We start from the raw sequence: 14390 nt of genomic DNA, 5'->3' as shown, positions 1-14390 counted from the left end.
CTAAATCCCACCTCAATGAGCTTAAGGTCAAAAGGAATAGGATTCTAAAAGGCAGAGAAGAAACATGGCGACTCAAGAGTTGAGCCATTTGGTTACAAGCAGGGGATGATAATATGAATTTCTATCATCAATTTGCAAATGGTCGTCGGGCTATCAATACCATATGGCAATTGACTAATGAGGAAGGCCAAAGAGTCCAAACCTTCAATCAACTTGCATCGCTCAGCTCATCACATTTTAGTCAACTTTACAAGGGCCCTGACGAAGCCTCCCTAGCCGAGTTTATCAGGGTGGTTGCTCTCTTCCCTCACTTTGTTGATTATGACTAAGCCGAAGATCTCAATAAGCATGTTTCTATGGAGGGAACTGGAAGGCACATTAAAATGCTTTAAAAGGGATAAGAGCCCCGAGCTATATGGATGGTCGGTTGAATTCTACTTGGCCTTTTTCGAGCTAATTGGGAAAGATATGTTACAAGTTAATGAGGATTGTCGAATCAGTGGTTGAATGTATTATGCATTCAACTCGACTTTCATTGCTCTTATACCTAAAACTGACTCCCCTCAGACCTTCAACGATTTCCGACCCATCTCCCTCTGTAATTTCATTTAAAAGATTATTGCCAAGATCATTGATAATCATCTTAAACCTATTATGTCTGCTCACATTTCACCTTAACAGTTTGCCTTTCTAAATCACGATCAAATACATGATGCTATTGGCACTACAAAAGAGGTCTTACACTCCATCAAGATTAAGAGACTCAAGGGTATGATCCTCAAAATTGACTTATCAAAGGCCTTTGATCGCACCAGCTGGTTATATCTGAGAATGATCCTTACTCATTTAGGTTTCCCCCTCAATTTCATCAATTGGATCATGTGTTGCATTACCAAGGTCACATAATGTGTTCTTATAAATGGATCAGCCTCCCATTTCTTTCATTCTGAGTGTGGCTATCCTTTGTCCCCCCTCCTATTTCTACTTGTCATGGAAGGTCTGAGTTCACTCATATCTGAAGAACAAAGACCTGGTCGTGTACAGGGAATTAAGATCACCAATAATTGCATTATTTCACATCTCCTTTTTGTTGACGATGTTTTAATCTTTCTTAATGGGGGTATTGGTGATTCTTCAACATTTTTTTCTATATTGCAATTATTCAGTCTAGCCACTAGTATGGAGTGTAATGATAGGAAATCTACTATCTCATCTATTGGATGCTCGCCACACGAGATTCATTATGCTCACCAAAGATTTCCCTACGCACTTCTACCCTTTGATGAAGGGCTCAAGTATTTTGGGTTTCGGCTCAAACCCCTCCATTATAAAATTGTTGATTGGACCTGGCTAGTGGCCAAGATTGAAAGGAGGTTGAATATTTGGCATCACAGATATCTTTCTAGGGCAAGTCGTCTTGTTCTAATCAAATCTATATTGGAAGCCACTCTGGTGTATTGGATGTCCATGGCATGGATACCTAAGGGTATTTTGACGAGAATACAACAAATGTGTTGCAAATTTCTATGGAAAGGGAAACAAGATGGCCACATCTATGTGTGGGTCAGATGGGATCTGATTGCTTTACCCAAGAAATGGGGAGGTTGGGGACTGAAGAATCTTGACTCCTCTAAAGCGCTTGCTACCAAGATGGGTTGGCAAGTCCTCACTACAAAAAGTTTATGGACAGAGGTGGTTTATCAGAAATATATATGGCCTCTTCACATCCTTGATTGGGTCAGACTCCCTTCTTGGAACCGCTCCAATATCTCATCCATTTGACGAGCTGTTTTAAATTCCATAACATTCACCCGCGATGGACTCGCATGGAGAATAAGATCTAGCTCCTCAGTTCGCATTGGTATGGATCCATGGTATGGTTGTGGTAATGCTTATAGGATTCCTCCCAATCTCATACTTTTTTTTATCTAATGTCTGTATATCATATCTAGCTCATATAGCAGATCCAGAGAACACAACATTTTTTCTCAGGCTTGGAAATCTGCTATACAATTAGACATCCCTGAAATTTGGCATCAAGACCGGCTCAATTACATTACTGCTCTTGTTGAATCTCATGTAAGGATAACTGATGGGGAGGATGAACTCATATGACAAATACACTCCAAAGGAAGGGTATACTATCATTTATGTTGCTCATAAGCCCCCTGTTATTGACTCGTGGTGAGTGTATTGTGGAAGCTAAAGGCCATGCCTCATACTAGACTATTCATGTGGACTGTCCTCCGATATAAAGCCCCTACGGGAGAAAACTTAAATAGGCGTTCTTTCCATGGACCTACCTTGTGTGTCCTTTGCCGATAGGCATCTGAGTCAATTGATCACCTTTTCCTTCACTACCCCTCCATTTTACATTTCTGGACTTTGGTTCTATCTTCGCTCTCAATTACCTTAAGATGGCAAGGGGACTCCATCCTTGAGGCCTGGCAATCGTGGTGGACATCTGCTCAACCTTCTAAAATTAGGAACCTCCCTCTTCTGGTTTGTTAGTCTATTTGGCTGCTTCGGAACAAATCTATTTTCGAGGGCATTGAACATCTCTAGTCACAAACATCTACACATATTATATCTTTATACACCAGCATCCCAGACGATGACCAACCTACACCTCAAAGAACTATTATCCCTGAAGTCATTGACAAGAGCCTACCATGGGCTTATTTTGATGGGTCTGCCCAATAGAATGGTTGTGGAAGAGGTGTCCTTTTACATCTATTTGATAATCATTTTTTCAAAATTCAGATGGGTTTGGGCATCGGAAAAAACAACTTTGTTGAGTTGATCACCATCAGACACCTTTTACACTTTGCACTAGAAAAGGAGTGTAGGAAAACACAAATTTTTTACGACTCTAAGATTATCATTAACTGGTTCAACAGCATATCTATCTGTCATGTGCACACACTCAAGAATATTTTGGCTGATGTTTTTCTTTTGAAATCACATTTTGATTCCATCTATTGTCATCACATCTACAGGGAACGCAATCAGGTTTCCAACCAATTATCCAAGGAGGCCTCAATCCAGAGAGAGGAATCAAGGAGCAGACAGACCCTGATTTCATGTTTTTTGATTCACAAAGAGACTTTTTCTTCTAGTAAAGCTGTTTTTTTATGTACATATTTATATCAGACTTGTAATTATGTAATTATTACCAGACAACCCTACGGGGATTTTTGTATAAGAACATCTGAAGGTGGACTGCCACACTATACTGCATATGCTTCTCAAAGCATTTACAATATGTAATTTTCAACTTATTAATGAAAATTACGCAAGAGCCACTTAAATTTAGCGAGTCAGTTATCAGTTTTGTTTTGCATAAGAACTTGAGAACAGAATGAAAAAGGTTCAACGTTATGATTATGTTATTATTGTCTTTTTGAATACAAAAGCCAGTTGTTCGTGATCTCACGTGCGTGAAATGTGTTTTTACAATCATCGGCTGACTATAGAGCAATAGCCACTCTACATGCACGATGATATTAGTTTTTGGTATGTTTCCTTATGCAATTCTACTTTCATGCAGCGATCAATTTCCTAGAATTAGGATATATTTCATCAATCCATTTTGTGTATACATCATTTTCTGTAAATAAATTTCTACACTGCAGCATACTTTTTCGACAGCAACCGTAGTTAAACTCTCTTTATATTAACTGCTCCGTATTTCTCTCTTTAATTATCTATTATTCTGAACCGTTCACTTAATTCATTAACATTAGTTGCAGTCAGTTTTATCAGCAATAGAATACTTTGTTCCCTTTTCTTTCTTTCTGTTGCATGCAATTGTAATTTCTTTTCAGCTGGATCTAATTTCTGTAGCTTATTAGCATTAAATTCACTCTCTTTGCAACACATAGATTTTCATAGTTAGCATAAGTATTTCTTTGTATTTACAGTAGAATTTAGTTTAATCCGCTTCTGCCATGATGACATTTTCTTCAGCTTTGTCTGTATATATGTAAGTATTTGTAGATAAGTTGAAAATGACAGCTTAATAGCCAAGAACGCATATATTTTGCTAAGCATTTTGTAAATTAAGTGATCCCGGATTGATATTAAAATACGTTCAGATAAGAGCATCGTAGGAGTCTGTTACAATGGAAAAATGAAATAGTCATAATGAAACAATACTAGGAATAAAATATTTAAAATACTTCCGGAGACGTCAAAGCTATAAAGTAGGTTCACACGCATATTTGTTTCACTTTCCTGTTGTGCGTCTACACAGGTAAATTGACTAAGAGATGGCTTAGTCATCTCTGTATACAAAGTTTTTACATCTTACCACAACAGTTGTCTCCTATTGAAATACACTTCAAAAAGAGTAACACAATATTATATTTTTTACTGTTTACGTTATTCTCCCAATCTTCTAGTCTGTGTCACTAACTAGCAATTTTAAGCTTTGCTTTCAGGTTTTTTTTTAAAGCGTGTTTGTGTTTTTGTGCAAACACAATTGTATGTCCTAATCATGGAAAGTCTTCGTTCTCTTTGATATGTCTTTTACATTATGACATTAGCTTGCGTAAACAATTAAGAGCATCTATACTCTGCTCTCTTTGTTGAAGTGGTAGAATCAATATATCTGTTTTCAAATCTTGAAATAACGGTTCATCTTTCTATTTGGCTGTGCCCTTAGGTTCAATTAATTGCTTGTGTTCCCATTTCTAGCTCACGACAATTTGCATATTCAAAATCTGAATGTGTTAGGTTTCTTGTTCATTTTTTTCTGACGATATATATGTATGTGTCTTTTGCCTCTATTCTGATCCTATCATTGCACAAATCTGGTGGATCCATAGCTAACCGAAAATGACATCATGTGAAAAAGGAAACAAGAACGTGGGACAATATGATGCATCACTTGGGAAAAATAAATGCATTCCTCGTGTTCATAACCTGTTTATTGGCAAGTATCTAAAAATACATTTCACATCTGGGGAAAGAATATTCCTGGCTGAATGAGATATGGGAGAAATTGAACTGTAAATGGCAAATATCCATCTCACTTGGAACCGTGCTATCTCTATATGAAGAAAAAAAAGCATCTAAGAATGGTAATATACATCAAAGAGACTGCTCAGCACCCAATAATAGTTGGACCTCAAATAAATTTGTCAAGTACACCTTACCAGTTACAGATTTTTCCGTAACTAGGAGCATGGCATCGACGTACAGATTAGGAAACCCACCAATCTTCATATATATCAAGAACCGAAGCAATCTCACGGTGTATCAACCAAACTTAGAATCTCCAGGCTTATATTCTCCAATCCCAAGCAGATCCTGTGTAAACACCAATAGTAAACCATTATACTAAAATAAATCAGCACAAAGCCCAGGCAAGAGTCTCCACTAGTCCATGACAAGATAATCAGTAGGGGAATAGCAAGCTAGTCGATAGGTCATTGTAACAGTATTTAGAACAAGAGGACAGGCCAGCATCCTCCAGACACTAAACGCAAGACTATGTTTGCACTAATCAAATATAATATATGTAGAAATGGATGAAAACATCAATTTTCGGACAGTGCTCACAGGTAAATATCAACTTAGCCATTTAATTTCAAACAGTTTTGACTTAATGACATAGCATACTACCAGCAGTTTCACTTAACAAGGGTATTATACTATAATGTGACATTATAGTATCTATTTATAGGGAAGACCCTCGGTGCATAAAGGAGCTTACTTGTCTCCGATATCTTATATGCTACAGAACGTATTTTCGCAATATATAATTTTGATTGATCTACTGCTTTCAGACAGTCTTTTAAGTTTTGACAATATATTTGGCTTTAGAAAAGGATGAACTAGAATATTTTCCAATATCCAAAGACCTGACTACTGACGATTGTTCTCGAAAAACAGACAATGTCAACGTTTCGCCTTTCGTTCGCTGTATGACCTAGAGCAAGTGATTCCGGATTCTTCATGGGTGTGACATAATCGAAAGCGTGAATTTGAAAGCCAATGTAGGGCCTCAAACTCAAGTTTCCCCTTCCTCTCCCATCTTAACTTGCGACGTAAAATCGCTGCTCACATCTCGACAACTCAAAGAAGAAAATTGACTTCGCTCCTTGACTCTGCACTCAGCAAGTTCCGAAATCTCAATAGTAACGTGGATTCATGCAAATAAAGCAAATCAAAAACATTCCTTTCGATGTGAATCCAAGATCTGAATGCACTGGCAAACTATTGCCTATCCGCCCATCTGAGACCGATAATGTTTTATAGCCTGCTCCGTGGAAGCCCAAGTAACGACGGGAATCCCCTCCTTTTATCGAGAACAATTTCTCCCCTCGAGCTTAAGAAGATTAAAGGCGACGTAAAGAACATTAAAGGGAAAAGCGCTTGGACCCTCTATAGCTCGAGAGCCTAGTTTCTCCATAATGGAATCCCCACATCGTCCATGAAGATGTTCAGATTTCTTACCCAAACCCCAATTTCTTTGTATTTACTGGCGCTTAAAAAGCCAACGTTCATTTCAATGACTAAGCAAGAGAGTTCAGTGTTACAGGACCCTACCGACAGATTCGTTAATTCACCAAGTTTGAACCCAAGCACCACTCTTCATTCAATTTAGAAATCATTCAATCTTACCTAATTATTGACAAATCAAAAGAGAGTCCAGAATTGCCATCGAGAAGACCACGAAGGGTAGGGATTTTAAAAAGGAGATTTTCACCTCTCACACTTTGAAGTGTATCGTGCTACCATGGGTTATCTTTACTTCAAGTTTTGGCACCAACCACATCTTGAACCAAAATCTTAACACCTGCGTAATCATAGACTCCAACATTGAATGTCCAAAATTGCCATAACATTTGACATTCTACCTCCTCCTTTTTAAGACTGATGGAGTTCAAATGACTCCCACACATTTTCAAACTATAAATGGCAATGTTTTGGGATGTGAAATGCTTCTCACTGTTTTGTGATGTCAATAGATTCATTTTTTCTTGAAATTTGAATTGCTTTCCCCTTCTTAAATGTCAATTGCTGCCTTATTTTTAGACACAAAGTGTTTCCCTCTCTTGGGATGTGAAGAACCTAGTTGTCCTCGAACGTGGATAGATCCAACGTTTTCAAATGTGAATCGTGGCGTTATTGTTGAAATATGTAACTACATACAGTCTTCATAATGACATGTAATCATGATTTTATGTATTTGATGTAATGAGAAAAGTAAATTTATTATTGTTCTTCTTGACGTCTGGGTTTTGATGTTCAAGAGAAATTTATTTATAGGTCAAGCACCCGTTGAGTGCTTCTAGGGCTTGTCATTGAGTTTACAAGTCAATTGAGTCATTGTCATGTCTCCAAGACCCATTTGGGCATGTTACATATTGTAAAGAAAATTTATTTGAGTCTAAAATAGTCAATAGTCCCTTCAAGACCTCGTCATGGTGCAGATCAAGTCGGCCTAAAAAAAGCAATTTGACATAGTAGGAGACCTATATATAATATACTTCAACCTCACTTGGAACATTCATTCACACTTCACACAAGTTCGATCAAGGAAGAGGAAAAGGTGTGAAGAAGAAAAGGAGAGCAAAAATTTGGGACTATTTTTGAGCTATTACTCTTCACACGTGTGAAGAAATCATTGCACCTATTACAGCAGCAAAGATCGAGTTACAGAAGTCGAGTTAGGGCATCAAGAAATACACTTTGCAAGTCAAGTTATCTAGGAGAGAGAAACAACCCAAACGAAGAGGAAAGGAGGAAGAAACTCCTGGAGGTCAAAGTTGCAGAAGATTTTGCTCGGGGGTTGAAGTTGCAGAAGATTCTATTAGCAGTCGAAGTTGCAGAAGAATTTGATGGAGGTTAAGTTGCAAAAGTTGTTGAGGAAGTGTTAGAAGGAATGTTCGTCAAGAAGGAAAGATTTGACTTGGTCTTGGAGGGTCTTAGTCAAGGGTCATAGGTCTTGGAATTCATCAATTGAAGTTCTATAAGAAGAGAACAATTCTTGTGTGTTTTCCTTTCAAGTGGAGAGGTTTTGGCCCAGGATGATCGCCTGCATTTTGTCTCCTATTGTCTTAACGTTCTTTATGATTTGGTAGCCGTTTGATGTGTTGAGAAATCTAAAGGGCACTTATTAGAGTGATTTCTTTTTCTTCAATAATTTCTTGTGATCTCTCTTTACTTATTAGCTTCACTTATTATTATTATGTTTGTGTATCTTCAAACAGTGACAAAAACAAAAACAAGAACAGAGAATATACGTTGCAAGCCAAGGAAAAAACCTCTCCACTTGAGAGGAAAACCCACAAATCTCTTTTCTTCCCTATAAATTTTTCAATTGACGAACTCTAAGACCTTTAGAACAAGTCCAATACCCTCCAAAACCAAGTCCAACCTTTTTGGATGATGTGTTTTCCTTGTCCAAGTCAAACCCAATCAAATCTCTTCCAATAGCACAACTTCGACATCCAGCTGCAGAATTTCAGTCTCCACTTCAAACCTAAAATTTTCAGCCCTCCTGCAGTTGTTGTTACCACACCTGTGAGCTGCTTTTACCCTCCCAATACTTCCTTAGACCTTCGCTAAGCTTTCTGTAACTTCTGGAGCTTGAGGATGGCTTCTTGTGACCTTCACTTGACCTTCTTGCCTTCTTTTCTTCAAGATTGAACTTGTAGAGGAGAACCCTAGATCTGTTGTAGAAACCCCTTCCTTCGCACGTGTGAGAGAGAAATAGCTCGAAACCAAGTCTTTTTCTTCCTTTCTTCTTCATTGCTTTCTTCCTTCGCTTGAATGATTGAGAGATGAATATGCTCCAAGGAGGTCGAGTTTCCTCCTTTATATTGGCTTCTCAAAGGTGGACGTAGCTCCTCAATGGGTGCTTGACTGATAAATAAAAGACCTTGAGCATGAAACCCATGCTCCAAAAACAATAATAATAATTTTCTTCCATTTTACAATTTACAAGAATCAAAAGTACATTTCATATTTATGAACACCGAACCTAGTTACACAATTTTCAACATCATGAAAACAACACTAGATATAATCAAGCGAAAGAAGAAGCTAATTAAGTTAAGTAAAAACACATCACAAGCAGTTATACACAAGAGAAATCACCTATCTTGCTGCCTCTAGATTTCTCAACAATTATTTGTTTTTGGATGCGAATTTAATTGTGGGTTTCTTCACTAGATCTGTTAGGCCCCTATAATACTAGTGATTACCTCATTACCATTGTAGTTGTATCCCTTATTAATATTGTTGTGCCCCTATTGTCCCATATTGTTATCACTGTGCCCCATAGAATCCCTCTATTGTTATTTTTGTGCCTTTATATTATTATTGTTAGGTCGGCTGGGTTATATTATGACTCCTTAGACTCCTATATATAAAAAGGAGGTTTTGTCATTTGTATCATCCAAGAATTGTTCATTTATGTAATGTAAAGGAAGTTGCCCCCTCGAAGAGGTTGAATTCTAAGACGTTGATCTATCTTTTCTATCTTTTTGTGAGCTGGTTTCATAACATTTGGTATCAGAGCTTTGAATTCTAGGGTTTCGCTCCTCCAAACAGGTCATCATGGCATTTGCGCTATAACTTTTTTTCTACGACGTTTGAGACGCTAAAAAAAAGCATTTGGGCCAAAATCGTCCTGAACCGCAGGTCCGAATTTCAGAGCTTTTCATGCTATATTTGCGGAGATATGATCTGAGGAAGTTGGCATTTTTGCAGATTCTCGAATTACATTCCAAATAGGTGAACTGGGGAAAATAGTCATAACTTTTGTTTTGAGCATCAAATAGAAATTTCGTCAGAAGTTACAGAAAGAGGACAGACTGTAGTTTCCTGTGTATATTTTTCAGATCCTAAGGTCGAAACAGTGACACGTGGCACTTCCTACAAGTTCGATCTTCTGAAAAGGTCTATAGTCAGGTCATCTTGGGAGATTGTGCATAACTCTGCCTTGGAGAATTTAAATTCGATCAGACTGGTGGCATTGGAAAGAGGACATAGAGGGCTACTGCAGGTCGCAATTTCAGAACTGGATGATCCAAAATTACAGAAATACATCAGAAGCAATATCGAGCTCCTACAAAGTGAAAAAAGGTGTGTAGATTTTTTTAAATTTTTGTTTAAGCTTGGTTTGAAAAATTATTTTGAAGGATTTCAAAGGGCATAGTAGAGCATCATTATCAGTAACTGATGCCGCGAGGAAAGAAAATGCAAACACCTAGTAAGCAACTTGAAAGCTCTAGCATTACTTATGAAGAAGAGGAAGAAATGCAACATGATATATCAAAATTACGAGACCAACTGCAACTAATGTCACTCGCACAAAAAATAACAGAATCTATGATGCATGGTTTAAAGAAAGATGTAGAAGCTAAAATGAATGACGTGGAAGCTAAGATGGACTATTTGAAGACAGGCACCGCAGATTTGAAGACAGATTTGACAAATTTTCTACAAGAAATACTTACTAATGGTGAAAGGGTAATAAAAGAAACTCATGATGAGAACAAAAGAAATTTTAATCATGATTTCATAGACTCTAATGTTGGATCGAAGACCCACCATATTCCAAAAATCGATATGAGGAAGTTTGATGGCAAGGATCCCGGAACATGGATATTACAGATGAAGCAATTTTTCGATCTCAATAATGTGCAAAACACACAAAAGGTACATATTGAAATTTCATATTTGGAACCAAATCAGTTTGTATGGTATCAATGGCTTTGCTCTCGTAAACAAATTATCACTTGGGCAATTTTTACGGAAGAATTGACAACACATTATGAGGATACAAAAAGCAATACTTTTTTTAGCCAATTGATAAGTCTCAAACAGAAGGGTTCAATAATGGAGCACATTGAGGAGTTCCAAAAATTGAACATAAGGGTAAAAATATTCCAGAGGAGCATAGGACTGATGTGTTCATAGGGACTTTAAAGGATAATATCCAACATGATGTTCGCCTTTGGGAACCTGATTCATTAGAGAAGGCATTTCGGTTAGCAAGAAAAATGGAAAGCAAAATTATGGCAACTAGGAGCATACCACTCACAACTATAAAGATGGAAGTGTTGTTGCACCTAACTTTCCACAACCTATAAGGTTGACACCACAACAATTGGAAGAAAAAAGAGCAAAAGGGCTTTGTTACAGTTCTGATAGCAAATACACTAAAGGTCATAAGTGTGCTGAGAAGAAATTATTCTACATAGATTGTGAAGAGGAAGAAGAAAAAGAACAAGAAAGGTCAAAAGAAGAGGATATGCTCCAGGAACAAAGCTTAGATAAAGAAGAAATGAATCCGACCATATCTTGTAATGCATTGGCTGGAATTACCACTCCTCAAACCATCAAGGTAAAAGAACAAATCAAGAAGAAAATGGTAATAGTGTTGATTGATTCAGGAAATACCGACAATTTTATTCATTGTAAGATAGCAAAAGAATTGAATTGCTTCCTATATCCAGCACCAGAGTGTCAAGTGATGGTTGCAAATGGAGGAACGATAAATTGCTCTGGAAAGTGCCATAATATCAAGCTATCCATGGGAGAATATGTATTGACTAGCCCAATGCTTTCCATTCTAATGGGAGGTGTTGATGTTGTACTAGGAGTCCAATGGCTACAATCCTTGGGTACAATAGCTTTTAATTTTCAAGAACTTTTCATGAAATTTTCTGTGGAAGGAAAGGAAGTTGAATTAAGGGGTATTGCAGGGAAACCAGGAAAGATAATCAACTCTAACGGTATGACAAAGTTTCTAAGAAAGGAACAAAGAGGTGTAATTGCACAATTATGTTCACTAGACGTTTCCACATCGAAATCATCTATTTCTCCAGATCTCCAAAAAGTCTTGAACAATCATTCCAAGGTATTTGAGACTCCCAAAGGTCTCCCGCCTATTAGTGATCATGATCATGCTATTCATCTGATTCCAAGGAGTGTTCCTCCAAACATCAGGCCGTACAGATATCCCTATGCCCAAAAGAGTGAAATTGAATGTATGGTTGCAGAAATGCTAGAGGCGAGTATAATTCAACCTGGTCAAAGTTCTTTCTCTACTCCAGTAGTATTGGGGCACAAGAAGGATGGATCATGGCGCATGTGTCCGGATTATAGGGAGCTCAACAAAATCACTATTAAAGATAAGTTTCCCATTCTTGTCATTGATGAATTACTAGATCATGGATCAATTTACTTCACCAAATTGAATCTTCGTTCAGGATATCATCAAATTAGAATGAAGACAGAAGACATTCCGAAAACAGCATTTAAAACTCATGAGGGTCATTATGAATTTTTGGTCATGCCTTTTGGCCTTACCACTGCACCTTCTATATTTCAAGGTTTGATGAATTCCATTTTCAAACCCTTCCTTAGAAAATTTGTGTTAGTATTTTTTGATGATATACTAATCTACAGCAAGTCTTGGAAGGATCATGTTGAACATGTTGACAAGGTGCTACAACTATTGGAGGAGAAAAATCATATGCAAAAAGATCCAAATGTTTCTTTGGAGTATAAGAGGTGGAATATACGGGTCATATTGTATCTCATGAAAGAGTTAAGGTAGACCCTAGCAAAATTAAAGCCATTAGGGAATGGAAAATCCCCACATCCATAAAGCATCTGCGAGGATTTCTCAGGTCGACAGGGTATTATCACATGTTTGTTAAGAATAATGGGAGAATAGCAACACCTCTAACAACATTATTGAAGAAAGATGCATTTTCATGGACTCCAGAAGCAACAAAGGCCTTCGAACATCTTAAAGAGGCAATGTGCCAAGCACCGGTCTTAGCTACACCGGACTTCACAAAAGCCTTTATTGTGGAATGTGATGCTTCAGGAAATGGAATTGGTGTTGCTTTAATGCAAGATGAAAAACCCATTGCTTTTGAAAGTCGTCCAATCAAGGAAAGGTTTCTACACAAAGCTATTTATGAGAAGGAAATGTTGGCAATACTACTTGCACTTAAGAAATGGCGACCCTACCTAATGGGAAGACACTTCAAGGTAAAAATGGATCATGATAGCCTTAAATACTTTTTAGAACAAAGATTATCCTCTAAAGAGCAACAAAAGTGGGTCACAAAGATGTTGGGTTATGACTTTGAAATCATCTACAAAAAAGGAAGCAAAATGTGGTGGCAGATGCACTCTCAAGAAAGGATGAGGATGTGGAAGCATTGTTGTGCACCATTTCTATTATCCAACTGGATTGGATAAATGAAGCAAGGGAGGAATGGAAGAATGATGAAGAAGTGTGGGCACTTATTCGAAAGTTACAACAAGATTCCAGTACATTTGATACATTTAGCTGGCAAAATGATTCATTATAGTACAAAGATCGCTTATACCTCTATAAGAATTCCCAACTCAAACAAAAGATTCTTATGGAATTGCACACTTCTCCCTTAGGAGGGCACTCAGGATTTTAAAAAACTTACCACAGGGTTAAGAAGAAATTTTTTTGGGATGGCCTTAAATCGGATATTCAAAAGTTTGTGGCAGAATGTTTCGTTTGTCAACAAAATACAGTTGAAACAATTAAGACCTCGGGTCTATTACAACCTTTATCCATTCCAAGCCAATGTTGGGAGGAGGTTTCAATGGATTTTATCACTAGTTTACCCAAGTCTGAGGGAAAGAGTGTCATCATGGTGGTAGTTGACAGACTTACCAAGTATGCACACTTTTGTGCATTATCACATCCATTTAAAGCCAGTACAGTTTCTACTGCATTACTACATTTATGGAAACAATTCAAAAGCTACATGTAAACCCAAAGATTATTGTAAATGACAGAGATCCCATTTTCACTGGAAATTTTTGGACAGAATTATTTTTTTGTCTTGGTACTCAGTTAGCTCATAGCTCATCTTATCATCCTCAATCTGATGGGCAAACTGAGATAGTAAACAAATGTTTGGAAGGATATCTTCGTTGCTTTGTATCTGATAAACAGACACAAGGGGTCAAATGGTTGCCTCTGGTTGAATGGTGGTATAACACTTCTTTCCATACAGCGACAAAAATGACCCCATCTATGGCACTTTATGGATATCAGCCACCATCCATCACGTCATATTTAAGAGAAAATTATAAGGTTCAAGCAGTGGAACATAACATCAAGCATCAACAACAACTCCTCCAACTCTTAAAGGATAACCTCGTGTTGGTGTAAAATAGAATGAAACAACAGGCAGATCAACATCGCAGTGAAAGAAGTTTTGATGTAGGTGATTGGGTATTCCTACGGCTACAACCATATAAACAAATGTCCCTCAAGCAAGCTAAGAAGGATAATAAATTATCACCAAAGTATTATGGTCCATACAAGGTGTTGCAAAAGATTGGTACTATGGCATACAAATTGG

The 14390-nt window shown here is 37.5% G+C and overlaps 1 protein-coding gene across 1 annotated transcript in view; it reads right to left on the bottom strand.

The window, feature by feature from the left end:
- Positions 1 to 4891: 4891 nt before the first annotated feature.
- LOC149150666 (peptide transporter family protein) overlaps positions 4892 to 14390 on the bottom strand; it is a 107425-nt gene continuing 97926 nt past the window's right edge. The window contains exon 5 of the mRNA XM_089439892.1: positions 4892 to 5313. Coding sequence (XP_089296018.1) covers positions 5263 to 5313 — 51 coding nt within the window. The 3' untranslated portion in view covers positions 4892 to 5262. The remainder of the gene's footprint in view (positions 5314 to 14390) is intronic.

This window comes from Pinus tabuliformis, chromosome 9 (genome assembly GCF_031772625.1).
Source record: "Pinus tabuliformis cultivar Carrire ecotype Pingquan chromosome 9, CPIR1, whole genome shotgun sequence".
Lineage (NCBI taxonomy): Eukaryota > Viridiplantae > Streptophyta > Pinopsida > Pinales > Pinaceae > Pinus > Pinus tabuliformis.
The sequence above is the reverse complement of the archived record's forward strand: the minus strand, read 5'-3'. Positions and strand labels throughout refer to the sequence as shown.